At 40.1% G+C, this 27,670-nt stretch overlaps 2 protein-coding genes across 6 annotated transcripts in view; both read left to right on the forward strand.

Moving 5' to 3' along the window:
* leap2 (liver-expressed antimicrobial peptide 2) overlaps nt 1-13,128 on the forward strand; it is a 61,881-nt gene extending 48,753 nt beyond the window's left edge. The window contains exons 5-6 of one of the 2 annotated variants that reach the window (XM_069893371.1): nt 9,696-9,850; nt 12,328-13,128. In XM_069893371.1, the coding sequence (XP_069749472.1) occupies nt 9,696-9,850; nt 12,328-12,364 (192 nt within the window). In that variant the 3' untranslated portion in view covers nt 12,365-13,128. The remainder of the gene's footprint in view (nt 1-9,695; nt 9,851-12,327) is intronic. The other variant, XM_069893375.1, reaches the window with a different exon arrangement.
* A 2,027-nt stretch (nt 13,129-15,155) lies between these two features.
* Nucleotides 15,156-27,670, forward strand: part of LOC138740550 (phosphorylase b kinase regulatory subunit alpha, skeletal muscle isoform-like) — a 96,180-nt gene continuing 83,665 nt past the window's right edge. For 2 of the 4 annotated variants that reach the window (XM_069893376.1, XM_069893378.1), the window contains exons 1-3: nt 15,156-15,375; nt 21,936-22,094; nt 25,219-25,266. In XM_069893376.1, coding sequence (XP_069749477.1) covers nt 15,298-15,375; nt 21,936-22,094; nt 25,219-25,266 — 285 coding nt within the window. In that variant the 5' untranslated portion in view covers nt 15,156-15,297. Of the gene's footprint in view, nt 15,376-21,935; nt 22,095-25,218; nt 25,267-26,748; nt 26,837-27,670 lie in introns of those variants that run through there. The other 2 variants (XM_069893377.1, XM_069893379.1) reach the window with 2 other exon arrangements.

The raw sequence follows: 27,670 nt of genomic DNA on the forward strand, positions 1-27,670 counted from the left end.
TAGAAGTGAAGTGCATCATTGTGGCCTGGAAGATTGACTAAAGTGTGGGGTAATGTTGTTTGATGCTGTTCTGTATTAAATTAATTCTGCTGTGGATCCATTGGTTAAGACATCAATTTGCATGTGATCATGATATACTTATAAAGTGGAGCCAGGCATCATCACATGGTTTTGTCTTCACATATTATAAGCATGCGTGTTTATCTGTTACATTGGAGGGAGGGGGAAGTGTGATGGCAGTGCATGGAGAAAGTTCATGCAGGTATGGCATCCGTGCTCCCCCCCCTCCCCCGCTGAGAGAGTTTTCGAGCGTCAGTTTGTTCCCTCCCCCCATCCTGCAGTTACCCTAAAGCCCCCGATTAGACTTGTTCTGAAGCTGACTCTGAGTATCAGAGTCTGAGTACCAGCCTGAGAAACAGCTTCTTCCCACAGAATGTGAGAATGCTGAACGATTAAATGAACTACTCACACTTACCCTCTAAGACTCTACTATTTATTAAACAATATTTCTTTTTATATATCTGTATTTGTCCTGCATATGTATCACTTGTCTCTATGTATGTTATGTCTGGTTGTGTGTTTACATGGTTTTGCACCGAGGACAGAGAGCGCTTTTTCTTTGGGTTCTATTTGTGCCATCGGATGAGAAATAAACTTGAACTTGAACATTGACATGAATGTCAGGAAGGTACACAGATGCCTCTAATTTCTCAGAAGACTAAGAAAGTTCGGCATGCCCTCCTTGTTCCCAATAATTTCTACAGTTGAACCATCAAAAGCATACTTGCTGGATGCATCACACCATGGTGTGGGAGTTGTTCTACTCAAGACTGGAAGAAGATACAGAAAGCACAGTGAATGCAGCTCAGACCATAACACAATGTTCCTTCCCCACCATGGACTCCATCTACATTTCCTTCTGCCTAGGAAAGGCATCTAATGTACTAAAGGACTCATCAGACACCAGACACACATTCTTCTCTCCCTTCCCATCAGGGAGGAGGTTTAAGATCGTGAAAGCATGCAGAAATAGACTTAAAGACAGTTTCTTCCCTGCAGCCATTAGGCTCTTGGAATGAACCCCTTAACCCTTGCTGGTGCTAATTGGGCTTTCTTCTCAGTGTAATCCCATAATCTGTGCAATTTACACGTCTGTATGAATGCTGGAGACAACCTCTACATCTGGTTCAAAGAAGAACCCTTCTCACTGTTCTAAGTATGTGACAAATAAACAGTAACAAAATAATATTTTTAATATGGAAATCATGGTTAATATACTGTTAAGCCTAATTGAATAATGGTCAGAGGAAAGTAGAGCACAAATCGCTCTCCAGGAAATGTATTCTGACTTCAGCATAGGTGGGGAGGGCAGGCACATAGCATGGAAAAAATAGTTAGAAAGCTCGTTGTCAAGGGATCCCTGAAGCAGCCGTTAATTTTCACAAGACTAAACAGTGCATAACATGACTCAATGTCTCCACCATGTGGTTAAATGACAGAGTACATGGCAGAAGGAAAATTGCTCTCACCAAGTGTCATTTCAGATGATGTCTGAACTTAATATATGCAAGAGTTGATTTTAACTTTGGATCATTTGTGTGTATAAATTTTCTATGAAATATTTTACAGTGATGTTTATAAAAAGTAGATGGTTTGATGAAGAGAATAGTAATTGTCTTACAAATAAAAGTCTGAGAGGAAATTGTAGGAACATTGAAGCATGTCGTTTCAAAATTATGAATACTTGTGTGGTTTGAATTACTGAATGCCTGTCACAAAGAAACAATGGAATCAGTAAAATTAAAGGTGATATTAAAGCTTGAGGAATAAACAATGAAAAGTATTTGGTGCCAATATTCTGTTGAGCAACGATTTTAGTTGCTTTCTTGCATAGATTAACTGAAGGCCATTGAGAGGTGTCACAATAATTGTCCACTCTGTTTGCAGGTGTGCACCAATGTAAAAACAATAGTCCCAAAAATCATCCAGAAGTCCTGGGGTATCTGTGCCTCCCAGTGATCAGCCATTTTAATTCCATGCACCATTCTCACACAGACATGTCTATCAATTTGGCCTCATGCACTGCCAAACTGAGGCTACCTGCATATCGGAAGAACAATACCTAATCTTCTGTCTGGGCACTTGCCAACCAGATACCATTAACATCAACTTCTCCACCTTCTGTTCAACCCTTCCTCTGAGTCTATCTCCTTCCCTATCCATTTGTCTCCTTTCTAACTCCCCACCCTCCTCTTCCTTTACCTATCGATTCAGAGTTACCTCTTCTTCCGATTAGCTTTTTTTTTCCTTCTACCCTCCCACCCATATCCACCAATGATCGCTTACCTATTAGCTGATACCTTTTCCACTCCCCCTTCCTACTCTCCCCTCCTCTCTCTCTTCCCCCCCCCCACATTTTTAAGCAGGTGTTAGTCTGCTTTTTGTTCTTACCTAGATGAAGGGCTCACGTTCTAAATTTTAGTTATCCTTTGCCACCTGTAGATGCTGCATTTCCTGCTAAGTTTCTCATAGCTGTTTAGCAGAACATTCTTGAGTGATAGATAACCTTATGGGAATGTGAATCTTCGATGTTGCACCATTTTTTTTGGATACTAACAAAATTGGTTCAGAGACTGGAACACATTTCCGGGAATCTGGAAATTAGTGACTCGATAAACATGTTAGTGATAACGTAAGTTATGATCCCCACATGAATCATGGATACATTGCAAGATCCTTTAAATATAATCTGTTGAACTTTCATCTTGTATTTACGTTGGAAGAAAAAATTTGCTGGAGGTTGCACTCAAAATTCAACTTAACATCCTGACAGTATTTGATAGATTTCGGTTGATAAATGACCTTCTTGTCTGAATGCCCTCATTCTGGACATTTAGGTAGTCTATTGAGCAGATTCAGTGTGCGGCACGGTTTGTGTAGCAGTTAGCACAATGCTGTTACAGCGCCAGCGATTGGGACTGGAGTTCGAATCCCATGCTGTCTGTAAAGAGTTTGTATATTCTCTCTGTGTCTGAGTGGGTTCTCACCAGGGGCTCCGGTTTCATCCCACTGTTCAAAACATACAGGGGTTGTAGGTCAATTGGGTGTAATTTGGCAGCACGGGCTCATGGGTCGAAAGGAACTGTTACCGCGCTGAATGTCTACATTTTTTTAAAAATCAGGACATCTCATTGGATGGAGGAAGGAATGTCAAAGTTAAAAAGAATCTGCCATCAGTCCTATTTCATAGAACTTACACTGAATCAACTAATAATGAAGATGCAGCCATAAAGAGAAGACTCACACAGTTTCAATCATTATTTATGAACTGACTTCCCTTACATCCTCCTCAAATTGAACACATAAAAATAAAAGAGGAAACAATTAAAAAGCATCTTTACACAGGAAGTTTGGGAGTCACGGAATTCTCTTCCAGGTTTATTAATTAGATTCCATGTCAAAACTTCAGATTTGGTTGAAAAAATGTATGAAGGGAACCATGTGGGAAACTGAGATGGAACTATTTGTTTCGATGGAAGGTAACTAGTGGCATAGGGTACCCACTGAAAGAGCTTAAAGGTCTCATCCAGGTAGAGCTCTAAAATGTACTGCTTCTGATATATGGGGGCATGAGGGATTATAGTGGTGGTACACTGCTATAAGAGAGGAGAAGGAGACAATGTAGTACCCACAGATACTCAGGTGACCTACCTGTACGTAGAGTTAAACATTCAGTCCAGAAAGTTCCAGTTTTCAACCTTTGTCTGTGCTCAATTTGTTTTGCTAGTTGGCTATTAACCAAGGAGAGAACTGGACACAACTCGTAGGTTATAAAAGGTCAGATCAAAAGTTGGCCCTGGAAGCAGGCTGGCCACATTTTGGATTATGTGGAAAACTACTCTATGACTTTAATGATAATAACATCAGTAATTTCCATCATTGCATTACTATTTTACACAGATTTGGAACAAGTGTCTCAATGAGATTAAGGGAAATCATCAAAAGTTTAGTAAATGAAAAATGTTTTAAGTAGCATTTTAAATAAAGAAGCCAACTGGGTATTAACACTTGAACCCATGTGTTGTAACTCTTAAAATAGGGATTGCTCCACCAGGGCATGGATATCTCCCATGTGGGAAGTCACAGAGATAGGCAGATTAAGAGTTCTATTTTTAAGTTCTACCTATTCAGCAAAACTCAGTTGGGAGAAATCTGAACTCATCGTTGTTTTAACTTCTAATGATGATATAAAAAAAAAAGGCATGTAACCTTTGTAGTAATCTTACAGGGGTTCGCATTCTCATCATATTCGACAGGTGCTGTGCTTTTTTGGGTAAAGTTGCAGCTTAAATTAATATTAATTCAGAGAAATGTGAAAAGCCCAAGGGTCAATTTTCAATTTGCTTGGTGAGGTGATCTCTGCTGGGGCACTGGAGTTGGCCCCTCAGCCTGGGAAGGGAACTGTATGTTGGGGTTTCTGCTTCTTACATTGCATGGATTGGAAAGTCCATGTAGCCTTCTGAGGCAAGGACAGGATATTGGCTTCCCTTGTGGAGATCTGTGTTTCCTGCCATTGTGGAATAGCTACATATCAGCATTCACACAAGGCTATATTCTCTCATCAGGTGTCACTGACCCACATATTTTCCAGCAAGGAAGAGGGTAGAGTTTGGGTGAGTTTTATTTTTGGAAGAACTTCACTTATTTTCCTTGAGAGTCTGGCATTTCTCCCTAGGGATATGAAAGAATCCCAAAATCTTTGACATCTCAGAGCAGAAGCTACGCGCATAATGCGCATCATTTTGTTAGTAAAACCAAAAAAGTTGTCAGAACAGTGTATGTTTTTCCTCCCTCCCTTGTTTGAGGAATGGCTTGTGAGGAGATCATTACTAAATCTTTAAAGTTGCCAAATACTTGGCAAATAATCTGATGCAAGCCCAGTCTGTGTAGATAAAAGATAAAACAGACACTGTCCTTGAATACAACAGATATTAAAGCACACCTGATCTGACAACTCACAGACTTCACCAGGGCTGAAGCAATTGCTCGACAGTTTTGAAAGATGGAAGCTGGAGGTTGGAGAGTGAGACTAATCATTGCATACATCACTTTACTGTTGATGTGTCCCAAGGTAGGTGAGATTAATGTTGGTCTAATCTGGTCTCTTGCAAAACTAAAAGGTACTGGCAGTCCCCAGGTTATGGAAAAGTTCTGTTCCTGAAGACTGTTTGTAACCTAAGTTCATTGTAAGATGGAAATAATAAATGGATCAAAGAAACAGCTGTGACAGGAGAGTGAGGAAGTCCTGAAATTTGAAGCTGGGGAGGTGGGGGGTTGTGGGGAGAGAAGGCACACAAAAAATGCCCCTTTCCCACCTGGCAGATGTCTGCAGCTTTGCAGCAGTTGTCAAATCCATACGTGTATAGACCTCCGAACAGCCACACAAACCACTAACCCCTGCTGAAAATATCGCCTCTGCCTCAGTACAGCTGCACTGTTGGGCACTGATTCATCTCACAGATTCACCTGTGAAGTTATTCTATAACATTAGGCAAGCTTAACTTGTTTCAAAAAATGGATAAAAATTTCATTGGAAATTTTTAGTAAAGTTCAAAAATAAGTCAGGACTTTTGTAACTGGGGGGTGCTTTTATTACACAAATGTCTCGACAGCAGCCGTACTATTTGTGCTTTATGTGTGGTAAAACATGATACTGTGCAAGAAGCCAAGGAAGGTTCCAGGGCTGCTCCTTGGACTGTTCTGAAGTCACCAACCTCAACTTAAGATTTGTTGTTAAGAACTTGAAACTTAAGATTTCAGCATCCTGGGCTGCGAAGGGGCAAAAATCAAAAGAAATTCCTGTCCTATGATCCCTTGTGGATATTGTAGCATTCCCATGTCTGACAAGGAGAGGGCATATCTCAAGTACAGTATTCCATGGCTTAGAGCTGATTGACATCTCACTCTCCAAATGAGTACTGATTACTCAGATCAAGCATAGACATGCACAGTCTTTTCTTTGGCTTGGCTTCGCGGACGAAGATTTATGGAGGGGGTAAAAAAGTCCACATCAGCTGCAGGCTCGTTTGTGGCTGACAAGTCTGATGCGGGACAGGCAGACACGATTGCAGCGGTTGCAGGGGAAAATTGGTTGGTTGGGGTTGGGTGTTGGGTTTTTCCTCCTTTGCCTTTTGTCAGTGAGGTGGGCTCTGCGGTCTTCTTCAAAAGAGGTTGCTGCCCGCCAAACTGTGAGGCGCCAAGATGCACGGTTTGAGGCGTTATCAGCCCACTGGCGGTGGTCAATGTGGCAGGCACCAAGAGATTTCTTTAGGCAGTCCTTGTACCTTTTCTTTGGTGCACCTCTGTCACGGTGGCCAGTGGAGAGCTCGCCATATAACACGATCTTGGGAAGGCGATGGTCCTCCATTCTGGAGACGTGACCCATCCAGCACAGCTGGATCTTCAGCAGCGTGGACTCGATGCTGTCGACCTCTGCCATCTCGAGTACTTCGACGTTAGGGATGTAAGCGCTCCAATGGATGTTGAGGATGGAGCGGAGACAACGCTGATGGAAGCGTTCTAGGAGCCGTAGGTGGTGCCGGTAGAGGACCCATGATTCGGAGCCGAACAGGAGTGTGGGTATGACAACGGCTCTGTATACGCTTATCTTTGTGAGGTTTTTCAGTTGGTTTTTTTTCCAGACTCTTTTGTGTAGTCTTTCAAAAGCGCTATTTGCCTTGGCGAGTCTGTTGTCTATCTCATTGTCGATCCTTGCATCTGATGAAATGGTGCAGCCGAGATAGGTAAACTGGTTGACCGTTTTGAGTTTTGTGTGCCCGATGGAGATGTGGGGGGGCTGGTAATCATGGTGGGGAGCTGGCTGATGGAGGACCTCAGTTTTCTTCAAGCTGACTTCCAGGCCAAACATTTTGGCAGTTTCCGCAAAGCAGGACGTCAAGCGCTGAAGAGCTGGCTCTGAATGGGCAACTAAAGCGGCATCGTCTGCAAAGAGTAGTTCACGGACAAGTTTCTCTTGTGTCTTGGTGTGAGCTTGCAGGCGCCTCAGATTGAAGAGACTGCCATCCGTGCGGTACTGGATGTAAACAGCGTCTTCATTGTTGGGGTCTTTCATGGCTTGGTTCAGCATCATGCTGAAGAAGATTGAAAAGAGGGTTGGTGCGAGAACACAGCCTTGCTTCACGCCATTTTACACAAACTTCCCTTGTGACCTATGTATATTTCTTGAGTTGCAATACACACATGCACAGTAACAAGACTTAAATTTACATAGTGCCTTGCTTATCCCTTTCAAGATTTCACTGTATATTTTATAACCAATTAAGTAGTTTTAAAGCATAGTAACTTTTCTCATACAGAGTTGAGTATGACAGCCAACTGGATCTCAGAGAAAGCAATATGATTGTGACCAGTAATTATAATTGGTTAAGTTACTGGGAAAAATACACAAAAAGTTGGATGAAAGAAAAGGGTCTAGAAGATGGGCAAGGCTATTGATCAGTCTTACACTGTGGTGCGAGCTGAGGTTTCCTGGTTAGGCACTTAGAGTAGCACTTGAATCCAGGACCTCTTGATCTAAAAGATGTGCTACAAGCTGCACCCTGCTGGAGCATATTTCATTCTGCAGGTGAGAGTCAGAAGAGATTTGTACCAATGGCTGTAAGAGTTCCAAATAGACAACAGATTTCAGATTTATTGTCATGACATCACATACAACCCTGAGATTCTTTTGTGGGTCAGGCAGAATTACCACTTATTGGTAGTGCAAAAAAGAACTGTACACAATGTACACATGTCAATCAATAAACAAATGTAAACGACTGATCGTGCAATGTAGAGAGGAGAGAAAAAATTCCAATAAAATGCAAAAGAAGGAGTCCTCGAATGAATCCCTGATTGAGTTTGTTGTTGAGGAATTTGACAGTGGAGGGATAGAAGCAGTTCCTCAACATGGTGGTATGAATCTTGTGGCATCTATACCTCTTTCCTGATGGCAGCAGCGAGAACAGAACGGTTGCTGGGTGGTGTGGATCTTTGATGATTGCTGCTGTTCTCTGACAGCAGCATTCCCTGTAGATGTTCTCAATAGTAGGGAGGGTTTTGCCTGTGATTTCTTGGGCTGTGTCCACTACCTTTTGCAGGGCTTTACACTCTGGGGTATTGAGGTCTCATACCAGATGGTGATGCAGCCGGTCAGCACAATTTCCACCACAGATCTCTCTATCTCCCATGTCAAAATTAGTCCATCTATCTTCAGAAAACGCAGAAAATAACTATAGAGAAAATGATATTCCTAATCAACAGTCTGTTATCAGATATCAAAAGGAATGTTATGCTTTCAGATCAAATCATGACATGTGAAGAACCTCACCAATTCTGAGCAAAATAGTGATATCCTTTTGTGCAGCAAGGCTCGGTATATTGTATTCAATTAGACTGGCCTTTCAAATACTCAAGCTCCCACCCACTCTAGAAACTCCAGCGGAAGTCAATTGAGCAATGAACCTGGATAATGGAAGGAACTTTTGGGAGTGGAGATGTTGGGGTGAGAAGAAAGGATCCAGAGCAAGAGAGGATCAGAAAGTAAATAGAATAGATCATGAGAGCAAAGAGGACAGGGGTGAGCAATGATGGACAATTAGGTATGATCAGGGGAGTGTTGAGGAATGGATCCATCAATCAGACATGGAGGAGTAGAATGAATCAAGGGAAGAGCTGGTGGAGGATTTTCCCCTTAAAATAATAGCTAGTCACAACCCTCTAGTTCAGGTCTATCTCAGATTGCAAAGCTTCTGCTGGCTGCTGGCCTTGTATTTACAGGACAAATAATGCTTGATATGGACTTTGGTCAGCATTTGATACCATGGTTTGTACCTGTTGGCCTTTGCATTCAACATGCCATCGGCACAGAGGACTCGGAAAAACAGTTTTGAGGTACATTAATGGCTCATTAAGCATTGGATTCAGTTTAGTAATTGAGCTTTTGGTATATTTTCATCATGTAATGTACAAAGATATTTAACTCTGCAGTAGATTTTCTAGTCCAATTCATTTTCTATTGCTTACAAACAGGTTTAACATTCTTAGGGTAAAAATATCCAAATGTAGTGGAGACTCAGTGAAGGTGGATCAAAATAAAGTTATATCAATGGATTGATTGATGGCCTCATGTGATTCCCATTAAGAGACTCCTGAACAAAAAAAAATCAATATGTGATCTATTCTCTGAGAATTGTCCTTATCCCATTTTACACAAACTTCCCTTGTGACCTATGTATATTTCTTGAGTTGCAATACACACATGCACTGGAGAAACACAGCAGGTCATGCAACATCAATAGGAAGTAAAGGGTAACCAATGTTTTGGGACTGATCCCTTTGTTAAAGTAAGGATTCATACCTTGATGAAGGGCTTAGGCCGAAACATTGTTTACCCTTTACTTTCTATAGATTTTGCATGACCTGCTGAGTTTCTCCAGCACATTTGTGTATTGCTCTCGACCCCAGCATCTGAAGACTTTCATATTTAACGGCATATTTCTTAAACTGTTTTATTCCACTCAGGCATCAGAAATAATTAATTTCAGGTGTCACTTATGAATTAAATCTGTTCCTTTGTTTGTAGTTTTTATTTATTTTTCCTTTAATAAATATCTGGTACTTCTTTTTACTTCAAGCTGGATTCAGTGCCCACACAGAATGAAGGTTCCCAGAGATTTCCTCATCTTAGACGTCTTTCCAGGAACACTCCTTTCTGGAGGATGGTCACAGGCAGTAAACCCATTCATGCCCATTGTCAGCACAACTATGAGTGCAGCACAAAAACTTGCAGGTAAAGCTAGTGTGTGGTAATTATTCTGGGAACAAATAATTGCTTGTACATAACCTCCATCATATTTTATAACTACAAGTCATGTACTGTGTCGTGTAGCGTCTCAGACTCTGCAATTCACACCACCTTCCACGTGCAAAATAGCAATGAATAAACAGCTGAACCTCTCCTTTTATGGAAGGCTTAAGAGTTAATGCTCCTTTTGTGCAGTTTAATCCAATCCCTTTGCTTAAAAGTTGATAGCTTTGAATTGATAAAATAAATTCATAACCATTCAATTATACTCTCTATTTTAAATTAGCAAATCTTTTCAACTGAAACCTTTTACTCCCCAAACTCTTCTGCCAATTACTGTCAAATTGCAGTTTTTGCTCCATATTCATATGCATTTGGTCTTGGATTGAAACTGGAAGATTTCTGTGTTTGATCTATTTTCAACCCATTTCCCAGAGGTGGTGGCGGGTGAGGAGGTTAGTGAGTTTCCTCGTAGCTTTTCTTTCCCTGGTAATCTTGCTCCCACTACAGGGTATGGCATTGCTTGTTTCGATGTATTAATGTCTGAGTTAATACCAAGAACTGTTTCATCCTCTCCAGGTACACTGGTTAAATTCTTCATTTATTATTATTTTTAACTTGTTGCAGAACCAAATGCCACTTTTCATGCCAGACTAACTATCTGTGAAAAGTTTCATACTCAGGATGTGCCTCCTGCAGTGACGATTCACCCACTGAATTTAAAAAAAAATCCCAATCTAGATCCACTGATTCAGTGTGTACTGAAATTATTTCAGATATCCCAGCTGCTGAACAAGAGAGAGATCAAATGGGGTGGCACAGTTAGCATAGCAGTTAATGCAACAATGTCACAGCATCAGTGGCCCAGGTTTGAAATTGGCGCTGTCTGTAAGGAGTTTATACGTTCTCCCCCTGACTGTGTGGGTTTCTTCAGGGTGCTCCATTTTCCTCTCATCCTTCAAAACGTATGGGGTTGCAGGTCAATTGGATGGCTCAAGCTTGTAGGCTGAAGGGCCTGTTACCATGCTATATGTTTAAATTTTTAAAAATAAATCAAATGGCCTGAGCAGAGAATCAAATTAAGAATTCTCAATCAGGAAACCAGAAACTTATTATTTAAACATTATATAAGGTAATAAATAAGGATTATATCATGTATGTATGTTTAAAGTTGCAGCTGAAATTTTGAAGTTCTTTTAATTATAAAATTCATTCTATTTTGAGATATTCATATAAGGAAACAAAATACATAGGAACATTTGTAGGGAGTCAGCAAGTTTTTCTCTTCTAACTATGTATAAGGGATATTATAAATATTCATATGTTCATGCAATTTCCACTCGATATCAGAAAGCTGTAAAAAAATTGCAAAGTTGCTCTCAGTTTCATGACGTAATGATGGAAAATTGAGGTAATTTTCCCAGTATTGTTACTACTGAATCTTCCAATGAGATTGATAATGACACTTTTAATTTGGTCAAGTGCTCAAATGCTCAAATGAAAGGTTTACTTCTTTTAATTAACTTATTTTTCAAAGAATCACGGGAAATAAATTGTAGTTTACTAACAGATTGAATCAAACTTTTGGAATCATTTTGTTTGCGCGGATAAAAAGGCATTTGTTGTTATTTGTTCATGTACAAATTTCTGTCTCATGAGCACTAAGAGTTTAAAAGTAAATTGCATGCTTGCCTGTTCACTTGTGTAAAGTGCTACTGATAAAAAAAAAGTTTTAAGGTTTCTTAGAAATTGTGGCAAAAAGAGTAACTTTCCTCACTATCAGTGAAAAGATGTAGCAATACTGTAGAAAGAATTGTTGATGATCAACATTGATTACACTGGACAACAAATTGGGGATTATAATGGACAACTTCAAGATAATTTCAGATTTGTTGTATCAGGTAGGAAGTTGGAGAAATATAAAATTAACTTTTATTAAATTTAGCGTGTTTAATCACATAATGATACTGACACATTATGTAAGATCAACTGACCTAAAAATGTTATGTCGCTGATTTTTGTTTGTACTCAGCACCTGATCCCTCTCTTGTCAGTTTCCAACAATAGTCGGCCAGCATTCATGGATTCCAATTGCCCCGATACCGCTTTTCCATGGTCGCAATGTCCTGGAGAAACCTTTCACCATGTTCGTCACTCACTGCACCAAGATCAGCAGGGAAGAAGTCCAACTCCGAATGCAGAAAATTAATTTTCAATGACGTGTTCCACTTCATGGTTTTGCTTACTTGAAGCATGCTTAAAATAGGACAGGAAATCACAAAAAATAGGTTATATCTAAAAAACGGTATGTGATAGGAAAATGTTAAGGTGATCAGCAGCCCAAAATCCATAAAATACACCCAAAAGTGTTCAGGAAGCAAAATATTTGTTGTCCAGTGTTATAAGAGACTCCATAAATGCTACACATTCTGATGTATAATCTATGTTTCTGTATTCCGTAGGGATGGGCAGTGCACATATTCTAAATTTGTGTCCTGATGAAAAGTTCTACTTATCAATCAAGATGAAATGGATTAAGAAAATTAAATCATGTGTGGACCAAGAGGAAGGACTATAACCACACCACAAGTCTTATTTACTCTCCTTTCTTCCTTCATGTGTATGATCTTATGATCTGCAAATAAAAACTTTGGGACAGATCTTGCCTTCCCCTGGACCAACTGCCTAGAATTTCCTCATCTATATGCTTACCTTGCACAATATGGAAGACTAACTTGATGAAGGATCTCTTCCAAAAACGTTAACTCTCCATTTCCCTCCACCGATGCTAATGGACTCATTGAGTTCTTCCAGCAACTTGGTCTTTTTTTTGGCTTCAGATTCCAGCATCTGCAGTTTTTGATGGACTTTTGTGTTTCACTGCAGTCTTTTATGTCTCCTGGAAGACCAGGCTTGGTAGCTTGCAACATTTTCAAGCAGTTGAGTGAGGCTTTCAGCAACAATGATGAAAATAAGCTATCAAGTAGGATGTCCAGGACCAAATCCAATCTGAAAGGCTGAGCTCTGCAGGAGACAAGAAAAGTTTAAAAGTAATCTGAGAAATTTGTGAACTTCTAAATGAGTATTAATTAAGGCAATGCCTTTTAGTATTTTTTTAAACATCACTGCACTGACATAAAGTCTTTCAAATATATTAAGTCATCAAAGAGAAAATTTCTCATTTTGGACTTTGATCGAAATATGTGTTGTATTGTAACCAGAAGTGCTTATTTCAATATTGGTCTGTAAATAAAATATATTTCAATTATACTCCTCTGAGCTATGCTTAATTTTGTTTCCAAAAAAAGTGATTCCCTTTTGTTTTAACCAGCTTGCCTGAATTTAATTCATTGGAAATGTCTATCAGAAATAGGTGTATTTCTAAACAAAAACCAAAATTCATTAAAAAAAAGTCAAAAGGAACTAATCAAATTATAGTATTATTTCTTCCACACATTTCAATCCTTTTGGAGCTCTGGACAATTAACAAGGAGATTGCAGGATACCAGTATCCAGTAGGCAACTTGCAAACAACAGTTCTCACAATTCCTCAATGGAAGATTCTGGGAAAAGCATCACTCAGACAACTAAGTCAACGCCAAGAAGGATCAGAAGGTGAAAACTTAGCAATTTCTTAATTTTTAAAGCCAATTTGTTTTTAAATGAGTAAAATTTCTGCAATGTAATTTCTCATCAGGAAAGAACATTTAAGATATTTTAAGATTAATATTTAACGGCTGTTTGTCTTTCTTCAATAGAAGGGAATCTTTCAATACATGAGAAATGATTACACCAGAAATGCAGAGCAGAATCCCAGAAAATCCTCTGTCCAACATCCTTTGGAGAAGATTAATTTGCTCACGGTATAGACTGGACAGGCCAATAATTTAAAAATTCTTTTCAGAGCCTGGGGGACATACAACTTATTGTTCACCTCTTTCTAAGGCTTCCAATGTAATTTTTTCTTCTCCACAATGCATATTCTTAGCATTATTATGATATGACTAATCTGCCAAAAATTGTAAACATTAATTTGTTTTACTTATAACTGAAAATTAGAAGGAATTGTGCCACTGCACAACATTCTAATCTAATTGTTTTTCTTATTATCTGTTGGGATCATGAGAGACTTTTTCTTTAACAGTTAGACCCTGGGTTCCATACACATAGGAACTGAATAAAGCCATTTGGCCCACCACACCTGGCTGACTTACTATAATTTTCAACCCCTGCTTCGTTGCTTAAACAAACTTATAAAAACATTTATGTTGGCAACAGACTGAATTCAAATGACTGTGCTGAAAAATAGCAGGACCAATTAATTCAGCCATTTTTCTCCCCCTCATCAGTAGATTTTCAATGATCACTCCAGAGATGGAAAATATCAGTGCTAAGTTTGGTTTGTGCCAGGACCACTCAGCTCTTCGTCCAAAAAACTGTCAAGTAATTGTGGTGGAAAAGATCAAATTCTCAGGGAGTAATAATTAAAACAAAAATGCCCAAAACTTGAATCCCTTTAATTTGAACTATGGGAAATGTGATGATAGCTGCTCCTTCAAAATGACACCCTACATTTTGGAGGATCTTTCCTGGACCCAGCACCTTACGGGCATCGTGAAGAAAGCACGTCAGTGCCTCTACTTCAGGATTTTCCGGAGGTTTGGTGTGACACCAGAAACCCTGACCGGCCGGCTGCATCACAGTCTGGTAGGGGGAACACCAATACCCCTGAGTGTAAACCCCTGGAAAAGGTAGTGGGCGCAGCCCAGAACACAGGCAAAACCCCACCCACGAGCGAGGAAACACTGCCGTCGGAGAGCAGCAGCCATCATCCAGGATCCACACCACCCAGCGCACGCTCTGTTCTCACTGCTGCCATCACGAAAGAGGTTATCGGTGGCACCAGCGGGGTTTAGGATCAGCCGTGACCATGAGACTCAACGATAAACTCCATCAGGGATTCGCTGAAGGACTCGTGGACTTTGATTTATTTTGTTCTCTCTGTTTTGCACAGTCGGTTTATTTACATTTGCTACCTGTTTACAGCTCTTTATTTGTTCACATGTACCCCCTGTGTACAGGTTTTTTTTTGGTATTACATGAGTGGAAATTCTGCCTCTCCTGCAGAAAAAAGAATCTCAGGATTGTATATGATGCCACCCTCGTCTGTTCTCCGACAACAACGCTGAGTCAGCACAAGTCAGGCTGCCCACAGAACCCCTCCCCCTGATGGGAGCAGCGGGCTGCCGGCAAACCGCGCCCCGTCACTGCGCGCGCAGGCCTCGGCGTGCGCATGTGCAGGGAGCCGAAGCAGCGTCCTCCCCTGCCGGCTTGCTGTCAGGGCAGGGAGACGGAGGGGCCGCTGGCTGGCGCCGCCCACGTCAGTGCTGAGGTTCGGTCTCGAGGACGGAGCCGGCGCGGGTGGGCTGAGGATGAGGAGTCGCAGCAATTCCGGGGTGCGGTTGGACTACTACGCCCGGCTGGTGACTAACACCATCCTGCGTTACCAGGTGGGTGGTTGCAGTGGGAGGGGCACCTCCCCAGAACGAGCTGGGTCAGGTCTCCTGGAACCCACCCGTGGTGGTCATCCCGTGTAAGTCAGTCAATCAATCAAGCGCACCAGTGTCAGCCTGGAGCCAGGTTGGCCCAAGCTGGGGTTCGAGTCCCACTCAGGCTGTATGTTCTCCCCGGGGTGGGGGGCTCTGGCAGTTTCCTCCCACCACTCAAAACGTACTGGTAATTTGCTGTAAATTGGGCAGTGTGGACTTGTGGGCTGAAATGGCCTGTTATGTTTAAATTTAAAAAAAAATTAAATTTTAAAATATTGCATTTAATTTGAGGCTGCAAGCTTCTTCAAAGTTTGTTTTAAATACTGGTCAATTCTGATACAAGTGAAAAAGCCTGATCATCCGAAATTGTTGATTTTTGTGTTCTGAAATCTGTAATGCCTCTGGTGGGAAGAGAAAATTATTTTTCACAGGTTTATATTGCAAAAAAAGTTAAAGATCAAGGAAGATCTTATGAGAAATAAAAGGATTAAAGATCAAGGAAGATCATAGTGAGAAATAAAAGGATTAAAGTGACAAGCATAGAAGAGCTTGGGCCACAGAAGTGTTATCAAAAGTTCTTATCCACCCTTCATTGGTTTCCTTTAGGCGGAAGAGATCAAATGTTTGAAATTAAATTGGAAAAAAAATGCAATTGAATTGCTCCTTCACCTGGAGGAACATTTGAATCTTGAGATTTGCCATCCTCGTCCTTTTTTTTTTGGCAGTGCCCCCCTTAATACTCTGCTCAAAGTTTATGGGGCCCCTTCCCTGCGAAGCAGTCAAGTCTTTGTTTCTTCATTATTTCTTTCCTACAGACTGCATTTTAAAAAAAGAAAAAATATTGATGTTACACGAGATGAAAAGGCCTTTACTTAAATATGCTCTGACCTCCTGGGGGGGCCTCATTGGGCCCATTTTGAGAATGGATGCTCAAGATGGGGGGGGGGGAAGAGAAGAGGTAAAAGGCCTCGTGTTACATTTCTGATTTAATGGGAAGAAAATTAGATTTTGATGGAGATGTAATACCTCGAAATTTACAGATGACACTAATCTGGTTGGCAGTGTGCCCTGTGAGAAAGATTCCAAGAGACTGCAGGATGACTGGACAGATTAGAAGAATGAGTAAATGTATGACAGGTGCAGTATAATGTAGATACATATGACGTTATCCACTTTGGAGGCAATAATAGGCAGGCAGACTTTTATCTGAATGATGAGAAATTTGGAAAACCAGAGGCACGAGACCTGGTTTAATGATGCATCGTGCACTGAAGTTTGGAATGCAGGTACAGGTAGATGTGGAAAATAAAAATTGCATGTTGGAAGAGGTTTTGTTGCAAGAGGTTTTGAAAATAGATGCAGGGAGGTCTTACTAGATTTGTATAGGGGTTTGGTGAGGCCACAATGTAAGTATTGTGCACAGTTTTAGTCTCCTAATTTGAGGCAGAACATTTTTGCTATTCAGACTGATTCCTGGGATGTCAGTACTGATGTATGAGGAAAGACTGATTAGACTAGAATTATACACATTGGAATTGTGAACAAAAGAGGATCTAATTGAGACAAATAAAATTATAACAGGACTAGACAGAAGAGTCGCAGGAAGTTTATGAGTCCAGAACACAGGCTCACAGTCGAAGGACATACAGTAAACCATTAGGGACTGAGATTAGGAGAAACTTTTTCATTCTGAGAGTTGTGAACTTGTGAAAATCCCTCAAAGTGTTGTAAAGGCCTGTTCATTAGATATATTCAAAGGGAGTTGGATGTGTCCTGTTGGCTAAAGGAATGAAGGGATATAGAAAAAAAGCAGGAATAGGTGACTGAAGTCATTGGATCAGCCATGATTATATTGAATGATGCTCCAGACTCAAATGGCTGAATGGCCTTTTCCTGTACTTGTAATCTGTTTCTGTAGCTGGGAGGTATTGATTTAATTTAAAAAAAAAAATGTTTTAGACATCCAACACGGTAACAGCCCTTTTTGGCGCACGAGCCCAAGCCACTCAATTGACCTACAACCCCACTTTGGAGGACCTGGAGCACCTGGAGGAAACCCATGCAGACATGCAGAGAACGTAGAAACTCCTTACAGACAGGGCCGAATTCAAACCCTGGTTGCTGGCGCTGTAACAGCATTATGCTAACCGCACTGCCCTCTCAGTTACAGTCTGATTTATTTGTTTATACTCTTATGTGTGCTCTATGCACATTTCAAAAAGCTTGTCCATCTTTTCTGAAGGCATTTGTAATCTTTAAAAATGGGCTGGATAAGAGTATTTATTTTTGAATTATAGCAATGGCTCTCATTGATTGTAAAGGAGGAAAGTATGAACTTGTTTTCAGTTGATTGTTGTGATCACAAGGCTTTTGGGTGAGAGCTGACCTTGCAACACTGATTAGTTACATGATGTAGTAATAATAGACTTCATTAGGGACGTGCTGTAATGTACAGGTTGATAATCATGTGGGAAATTCATTTTGATAATCATGGGGGAAAACTGTTCTGCAGTGTACTGTATCATTCCTCTCCAGTTGGTCTAAAGAATTATAATTAGAAATTTCTGAGGTTATTTTTAGTTTTTTTTTAAACTTCTATTTCTCTTTTTCACCACTGATGTTACAATAGCTATGACATCACATTTTTCTTTCACTTTAGGTATGCACCTGTGTTCCTGTCCAAACTAGTTTAATGCATTGTATCCTCTTCTACATTAATGAACCAAGCATAAACGAGACGACTTTTTACTGAGCACCTGCCTGCTGTCCACAATGGCTATCTCAAGCTTTTTAAATTTAAATTTAGATGTATAGCATGGTAATAGGCCCTTCGTGCCTGTATACCAATTAACCCCAGTAAGTTTTAAAGGGTGGGAGAAAACAGGAACACCCGAGGAAACCCATGCAGGCATGAAGAGAATGTACAAACTCCTTCCAGGCAGCACGGATTTGAACCTGGGTCACTGAAACAGTCAAGTTTCATTGTGCTAAACTGCATGTCATTTTCAAGTTCATTATCATCCGATCATACAAAGAAAGGCAACTGATGGAAGAGGAATCGCCAGTCCTCAGTGCAGAAACATGCAAACACACATACAAACAAACGATACATATGTAGTACCTATATACATATATAAAAATAAATAAATATTATTAAATAAATAATAGAGTATCAGAAGATTTGTATGAGGTGTTCAGCTGTCTCACCGCCATGGGAAGAAGATGTTTCTTAGAATGGTGGTTCTGGCTCTGATTCTCCTGTATCTCTTTCTCGACGGGAGTATACTATATGCGAGGTGTATACTGCGTGCGAGGTGATAGGGCTCCCCAACATTTTTGTGCATTCTCCTCAAATAATCCTGGTAAAACATGTCAATGCTGGTGGGGGGGGGGATGCGCAGAATGCTCCCCAGTAATGCTCTCTGCCGCTCTTGTGGTCCAGTGGATTTTCCTTCGATCCAATGATCTATAGCAGGGCTTCCCAAACTTTTTAACTCACAGAACCCTTTAGGGAGCACTTGGAAATTCCGGAACCCAATCGTCATATACAGTTTAAAAGACCTGGTATATACACAAGCATATAAATAAATAAATATAAAGCATATAAAAAGAAAATAAACTCTCTAGTAGTGGATTAACTTCCACCCGGGCCCTAGGCTGAGTTTTAGTAAGGCCCCCCCGACCTTGCTCTGCCACAGGCCCAGGCTATTCTTGCAGCACCTCGGACTCCACTGTGGCCCAGGTCGTCTCCTCCGCACCTCACTCCCTGCTGTGGCCCAGGCCGCCTCTGCTGCACTAGCTCTCCGCCACAGCCCAGGCCGCTACTGCAGCACCTCACTACCCAGTGAGGCCCAGGCCGCTTCTGCCGCACCTTGCTCTCTGTCGTGGCTCAGGCCGCCTCCACTGCACCTCGCTCCCTGCTTAGGGAGTGAATGGTTGAGGGAGGGAGCGAGCAAGTGAGCAAGAGGAGTAGGAGGCAGTTTAAATTTTGAAAATGTGACCAGCCTCACGCCAAAAGAAATCCATGTCTGGTTTAAAATGACGTCTTGAGGTCTGACATCTGTGCTGATGTCAGGCCTCAAGACGCCATTTTGTTTTTGTTAGCGTCAAGGCCACTAATTAGAAACAAAAGTAAAAAGTAATTTAAATTATATAAAAACAGTTTTTTACAAGTTTTAGTTATCAATACCCCTTTCTTCCACGGAATCCCTGTGCCTTTCTGTGGAAACCAGCTTGGGAAACGCTACTCTACAACAACTGTTTAAATCCGCTTCCCACTCCTGCACTAATTTTTCTGTTCTTGGCCTTCTCCATTGCTACAGAGAGGCCAAACACAACTGGAAGAACCACATCTCTTGTTCTTTTTGACATGTAGCACAATGGTATGAACATCAAATTTTCTGAAACCAGGTAACCTTCATGCCCAGTATATGCCTCATTGCACACACTCACCTCTCCACCTGGTTTTCTTTTCCCTTTGTTCATCATCCCCATCGCCCAGCCCCATCTCCTCCCCAACAGGTTCCACATCACCTTTCAATCCTCTCTCCACACCCTCCCCTTGTTCTGCTATATACACTGACAGTATTTTCTCTTTCCTCTTAGTCTTGATGCAGGATCTCTACATGAAACATTGACAAACCTGTACGGATACTGCATTTCCTGCTAAGTTCTTTTAGCATTCTATTTCTTATTCCAACTTCCAGCTTCTGCAGTCTCTTTGTCCAGCAATGTTCCCTCTTTCCAGATGCCCTGTTTCTAGGAGATTATTTTTCAGATGCTATGAAAATTGAGATTTCTGCCTCTATCACTCATTCAGGCAATGAATGATACACTGGGTAACTTGACATTTTCCTTATATAGACTTTAATCCTTCTGATGATGTTTAAATATATGCACCCTGCTTTTGTGCATTTTGTGCCATCCCATTTCTTTAACTCCCAATTATTTTGTGTGTGCGTGTACACACTCAATACACACACACACCTTTGCATAGTTGCAAGACCACTGAATGCATTACTTCATTCTTCTGAATTAAATCCATTTGCCATCTCATGCCCAACAGACCAGTTGCCTATGTCTCCAATTAATCTAAAGCTTCCCTCCTCATTATCAGCCCACAGTCCAAATTTAGTAGCATCTCATTCTTCTTTGTTATGCACCTTGTATTCACTTTTAAATCAATATGATGTAAAACAAGAGACTGTGAAATGAGCCCTGTGCCATCCTCCTAGTCATTGACTTCCTTCCACAACACCCACCCTTTCCTCTAAAATTTATTTTCCTGCAGATCTGACTGTTTTAGCCAGTGCTCTGTGGGCAGTGAGAATGCTGAACGACTAAAGGAACTGCTCACACTAACTACCCAAGACTCTTATGTACAAAACAAGATTAATTAATTTATTTTTATCTATGTGCATTTGTCCTGGATATGTATTGTTTGCCTGAATGTGTATTATGGCTGGTTGTGTGTCTGCATGTTTTTCACCAAGAACTGGAGAACACTGTTTTGTCAGGTTGTACTTGTACAATAAGCTAGATTTGTCTTGGCTTGTTTGGCCTAGCTAAAAATCCACTGAGAATATGTCAGATACATTAACCTCTGATCCTTTGTTAGCTCATCAAAAATTAGATCTAGTTTGTGAAACAGAGCTTTTTTTTTTAAATAATCCGTGCAAGTTGCTCTTATGGAATGTATGCTTTTTTTAAATGAAAGTTTGTTCTGTCGCTTAGAACTGATGGCAGTAATTTGCCCACCACTAAATACAAAAACTCCCCCTTCATTAATTCATTTTATCTCTTTCTTCCTTTTTAAAGATGGTACAATTTAAGCTTTCCTTTATTCCTTCGACACCGCTTTGTTGCCAGACAATAGACCTGATGTTTGATCCACTTGATATTTCCTCCTGTTTATCCCATCCAATTGTCTTCACTGATGTGTATTTGAAATATTCATTAAGATCTGTAACAACCTTCTCTACCTGTGCACGTCGGTTACTGCTTTGCCTCTTGAAAGGATCTGATTTCTCCTTTGTTATTCTTTTATCTCTGCATGTAATTATAAAGTATATGTACAGTAAAACCCCTGGTACCTATGGGGATTGGTAGGTGCCAGATAAGTGAATTTTCCAGTTGCTTGAGATTGCATATTGCGTGATTGGTGAACTAACAGCGATGCGTGCCAATTTTAAACCTATTTATTTTCCACCATTTTTTTAAATCGGTTGCTTGAGGCTGTCAGTTGCTTGAATTCCAGATAACAGGGTTTTTATTGTATTTTCTTTCATCTTATTTGCTGATTTTTTTAAAATCTTGCCATAATTTCACTTTTGATATCATTCCTTTACTACCTGAATTGTTATTGTTTATTGTATTTTCTTTAATCTTATTTGCTGATTTTTTTAAAATCTTGCCATAATTTCACTTTTGATATCATTCCTTTACTACCTGAATTGTTAATTGTAAGGGATTATTTACTTGTTGCTTAAAACATATTCATGACCATTTCTCCTTTTGTGCAGAATTCTGTAACTGGGTTACTTCCTGCTAGTGCTGATCAGAAGCATGCTTGGGTGCGTGATAATGTGTACAGCATCCTGGCAGTCTGGGGTCTGGGAATGGCCTATCGCAAAAATGCTGATCGCGACGAAGATAAAGCAAAAGCTTATGAGCTCGAGCAGGTAAGATGTTGCACATAATTGGCAATTCTTTTTATAAAATGTGGGCAGTATCAAAAGAGTTGTAGAAATGATTACTGACCAAATAATGATTCTACTATCCACATGCAAGGTTTAATAGGATAACTTTTATTTGCCTCCTATATTTGCCCAGAACCATAATTTTTAGATTAGATTGGAGCCTATGCTCTTTTTATGGTGACAACTCGATCCTTATTCACAGAATTAGATTTGTGATCTCTTTTGTGTCCCAGTTACTCAAAAATGTGAACTATTTTGTCTGGGCATTTCCTTATCACAATCTTGCAAAATTCATTGACTATTCCCACCATTATTGAACTTTGACTAATTCTGTGTTAGACTGTCCAATGTATATTGTATAAAGAGGAGCTTTATTCTAGTGATGGGTCACAGTCATTTAATGAGAAGGACACTGCTGTTACGAGCCCCAATGACTCAAAAACTAGCAGCATCAGAATTTCACCAAGACAATAGCTACTTAAACAAAATTGGTTTTATTTTCTTAATACAGAATAATAAGATCAATATTTAACTTATCACTATTAAGTTACTTAAACCCCTCCTAATTCTAAGTGCACATGTATGTGTATGCCAAAACGATTCTTTTTCACTGTCCATTCTTTTACTGTTCACTTCTCCAAGTTTACTGGTATCACGCAGTTTTCAGTACTGTGCACAGAATTAAATAGTCATTACATTCAACAGGCTCTGGTGCCTTAGCTTAAGTTGTTAGCAGACAGGAAGGTCTTTGGTGGGTGCAGAGAGGTTTGTGGTTTGTTGGACACATCAACTGATTTCCTTCAATCAGCAACTAAAGTGTCTTTCCGAAGAAACTTGCCTTCTTCCAGGTTACCAGGTTTCCCCTATTTCTGGAGAAACACAATAACCAGCCACTAACGAGATTTCGAATAAGCTGAACTTGGAACTCAAAACCCTTCTTGAAATGGGGTCTTTTGCTGCCTCTTCACTCTGCATCCTCTTTACTCTTGTTTTGCAATGACTGTTGGAGCTTTTATCTCTCTCTCTGTTTTTGAAATGTGATGTTTTCTTGTGAAAAGTGACCTAAACTACCAAATCTTATTCATCCTATTAAACATATATTTTATTAATTTATCTCTCTTCACTGCAATGCCAAAAGTGTGAATGAAATATACCTGTTCAGTGCCTTCTGGCACAGTATTGATACATTTAAGATGAAACTGCAGAATGATATAGGAATACAATTGACCTTGAATTTCTGGAATATTAGAATTGATGGGAAATTTAGCCAGGATTCCTGCTGGTGATTATTCACTGTATGACTGTGGGTTTGTGTGCAAAAAAAAAAGTTTGTCTGCTTCAGTCCATTTGAATAATCTGTTCATGGCTAAAGTTCAATGAAAAATGGTTGCTTGAAAGAAGATTTTGAAAACCATTCAATCACTTATCACAGGAAGTTAAAGGGAGCAAATTGAGGAAGTAGGATGTATGGATACAGCATTTCACAACCTCCAATCCCCTTCCCTACTCAACAAGACAACAGTTTGCTTTGTTCTAATGGGACTTCTTTGGAAACTGAATCAGAATCTGGTTTATTGTCATGAACATAACGTCACAAAATTTGTTGTTTTGCAGCAGCAATATTCTGTATTTCAGGTGCAAAATTGCTATAAATTACATTCCATAAATACACTATTTAAAAAATATATTCGTACAAAAGAAGGAAAAAAAGTGAGGTAGTGTCTGTAGTTCATCATCCATTCAGAAATCTGATGGTGGAGGAGAAGAAGCTATTTTTGTACCGTTGGATGTTCATCTTCAGGCTCTTTCCTATTGGTAGCAATGAGAAGAGGGCATGGCCTTAATAATAGAGGCCAGGTTAGAGTGAAGACTAATGCCCTTCATGAGAATGGCCGAGTTAACAACCTTCCATAGCCTTTTCCTGTCCAATGCATTGAATCAACCAGTCAGAATGCTCTCCTGTAGAAATTTGCAAGTCTTTGGTGACGTACCAAATCTCCTCAATCTCCTAACAAAACATAGCCTTCTACATGATTGCATTGACATGGGTGCCACTAATTTGAAGTTCTTTATCCTCTCCACTGCTGACCCCCTCAATGAGGACTAGTTTGTGTTGTTCTGGTTTCTCTTTCTTGAAATCTGCAATCAGCTTATTGGTTTTGCTGATGTTGAGTGTAAGGTTGTTGTTGTGAGACCACTTAACTAGTTGATCTATCTCACTCCTGCATGCTTCCTCATTGCCGTTTATGATTCTGCCAACTGCCATACAGAAAGTAACTGCCAAGCTTGGACTATTAATGAGTGAAAGATATAATATAATGTTGGGATAATCAACCTTTGGTTGTTTTTTTAATATTGTAGCTTTTCCAAGACTCATAGAACATTATTACATACTTCATATAAAGAGTACTTTTAAATTACAGAGTCTCATTATGGGCATTGTGCAGGGAGGTGGGACTAGAAAGGGGTGTTTGGTTCGGTGCGGACTAGAAGGGCCTAATGGCCTGTTTCCGTGCTGTAATTGTTATGTTATATGTTATATGATTGTCCAAATCCCACCCCCACCCCCTTCCAACTGCTAACATTAAAAAAATGTCCAAAAAGAAGGGATGTTTGAGCATGCCTTCATTAATTGGTCCATATCTTGATTTTCAGGAATTCAAGGCTATTAACCTAACTATTATTTAAACCTTCTTGGAAAAGTTAATGATATCCTTAAGCCAGTAGAATTCAAATAAGGTTGGCATATTTTAACAAATACTTCATATTTCTTTCTAAGATTATAAGTTATATTTTCCAGGGGGGCACCTTTGCATTTCCAAAATCTTTGGTTAGTTAAACATTTTTAAAAAGTTTGAAATTATTTAAAGCTGCCTATGTAATTAGAATTTCAAGTTAATTTTATTTTCTTACTGCGTGCATTGCGTTTGTTCCACTATATTGGACTGACTGAGTTATTGTAATTTAATCTCTGAACAGTTTGAAAATGTCATGTGAAAGCTGAGGTGCATGCAGAAGTGCCAGAAAAGGGTTACTTGAGGGTCATGGCCTGGTAGGAATTGCTGACTGCATATTAACGTGAACTGGTTTATATTTCATCTTCCAGAGTGTGGTGAAACTGATGCGTGGATTGCTACACTGCATGATGAAACAGGTACAAAATCATTCACATCATATCCTTGGCTTGTAAAGTAATTAGTTATATTCAGCACTTCATACTGTTCCATGATACTTAATGTTGTAACATATCTCGATTACTTTGAAAAATAGCCAGTCATGTTTCCCAAAGCAAACTTTGAGCATTTAATCCTTGTTTGCATCCTTGAAACTATTTTTTCCTGAGCTTTTGTGTATGCATTTTTAAAACCAAAGCAGTTTGAAAAAATCTAACAGATCTCAAATTAGGATTCAGTGTTAATTATTTATTCTGAATTCGGAAAAATGCTTGTGGAGTGACTGGAGATTAAAAAAAAACAAATACGACCTGGAGAAGTGACTGTCAGTATTAACCAATTGAGTATAATTTCTCCTAAAGAATTCTGTGATTGTCTTGAAGTTACAGCAGCCTTTTTGTCCTTGCACAGGATGTCAATCATCTTAGGTAAGTTTATACAATGGTACACCATGGGAACAGGTCCTGTCTGTGCTGAACATAATGCTAAATTAAACTAAATCTCTTTTGCCTGCACATGATCCATATTCCTCCATTCCTTGCATCTTCATATGTCTGTTAAAGCCTTTTAAGCAGTACTATTGTATTTGCTTCCATCATCGTCCCCAGCAGCCCATTCCAGGCACCCAACACTCTCAGTGTAACAAAAAACCATCCTGCTCATCTCCTTTAAACTTTCCTCCTATCACCTGAAATGCATGCTCTCCAGTATTTGATGTGTTTCTGATGCTTAAAAAGATTCTGACTGTCTATCTATGACTCTCATTTTATAATGTTCTATCAGTCTCTCCTCAGTCCTCCAATGTGGCAGAGAAAATATCCCTGTACTTTTTAAAACCCTCCACTTCCTCCTGTAATGGGGTAAACGGAATAGAACACTGTATTCCAATTATTGCCTAACCAAAGTAGTATATAACTGCAGTGTGACTTTCTCACTCAAATCTATGAAGGCCACATGCCTTCTTTACTATCTTACCTACTTGTGTGGCTACTTACTGGGAGCTATGGACTACACTCTCAAATCCTTGTATACGTCAATGCTATTAACTGTACACTTTCCCTTTACATTTGACCTCCCAAAGTGCAACAGCTCACACTTGCTAAGATTAAGTTCCATCGACCATTTCTCTGTTCATATCTGTAACTGATCTATATCCTGCTGTATCTTTTAGTAGCGCTCTTCATTTAGGAACACTCTTCACAATTGCACCAATTTTGTGTATCTGCATACTTTCTAACCCATCCAGGTCATTCATGGATCTCACAAACTGCAGAAATTCTAGCAGCAATCCCTGAGGAAAACCACTAATCGTTGATCTCCAGCCAAAATATACCCTTTAACCCCTAACCTCTGTCTTCTATGGGCAAGCCAATTCTGAAAACTCACTGGCCTATAATTTCCTGGATTATCTCCACTTCTCTTTCCAGGAAAGAGACTTAATTCTCCCTTTCCCTCTCTGTCAGTAATTCGAAGGAGATAATCATTGATTGCAGGAGTGAAAGAGGAGACCACACTCGTGTGCACATCATCAGAGACATTGAATTGGAAAAGGTAGATACCTTCAAGTTCTTGGGAATAAACATCTTTAATGACCTGACCTCAATAAGCACTTTGACACCAATGCTTCTACTTATTTCAAAGATGATGTAAGATCAGCATGTCTCACTTGTTTCTTAACAACTTTGTTAGGGGCACTATTTAAAAAAAACTTACTTGAGGCATCACAGCATGGGGTAGGAACTGCTCTGCTCAACATTGAAAGAAGCTACAGAAGGTAATGGATGCACCTCAGAACATAATGCAAACTGGACTCCATCTACATTTCCTGCTGCCTCGCCAACATAGTGAAGGATCCAGCACATTCTCTTCCTTCCTTTGTTGGCTGCCTTCTCTTCCTTCCTTCCATTGGGGAGAAGGCAGCCAGCATAGTGAAGGACCCAGCACATTCTCTTCCTTCCTTCCATTGGGGAGAAGGCAGCCAGCATAGTGAGGGACCCAGCACATTCTCTTCCTTCCTTCCACTGGGGAGAAGGCAACCAGCATAGTGAAGGACCCAGCACATTCTCTTCCTTTCTTCCATTGGGGAGAAGGCAGCCAGCATAGTGAAGGACCCAGCACATCCTCTTCCTTCCTTCCATTGGGGAGAAGGCAGCCAACATAGTGAAGGACCCAGCACATTCTCTTCCTTCCTTCCATTGGGGAGAAGGCAGCCAGTATAGTGAAGGACCCAGCATATTCTCTTCCTTCCTTCCATTGGGGAGGCTCAAGAGTGTGAAAGTGGGCACCAATAAGCTGATACTCGGTTTCTTCACTGCAGACAGGAGACAACAGTATCACCTTTCTCTCCTTACTTGGTATTAATTGCTATCTTCATTTTAACTCAAT

The sequence above is a fragment of the Narcine bancroftii genome, chromosome 8 (assembly GCF_036971445.1).
Source record: "Narcine bancroftii isolate sNarBan1 chromosome 8, sNarBan1.hap1, whole genome shotgun sequence".
NCBI lineage: Eukaryota > Metazoa > Chordata > Chondrichthyes > Torpediniformes > Narcinidae > Narcine > Narcine bancroftii.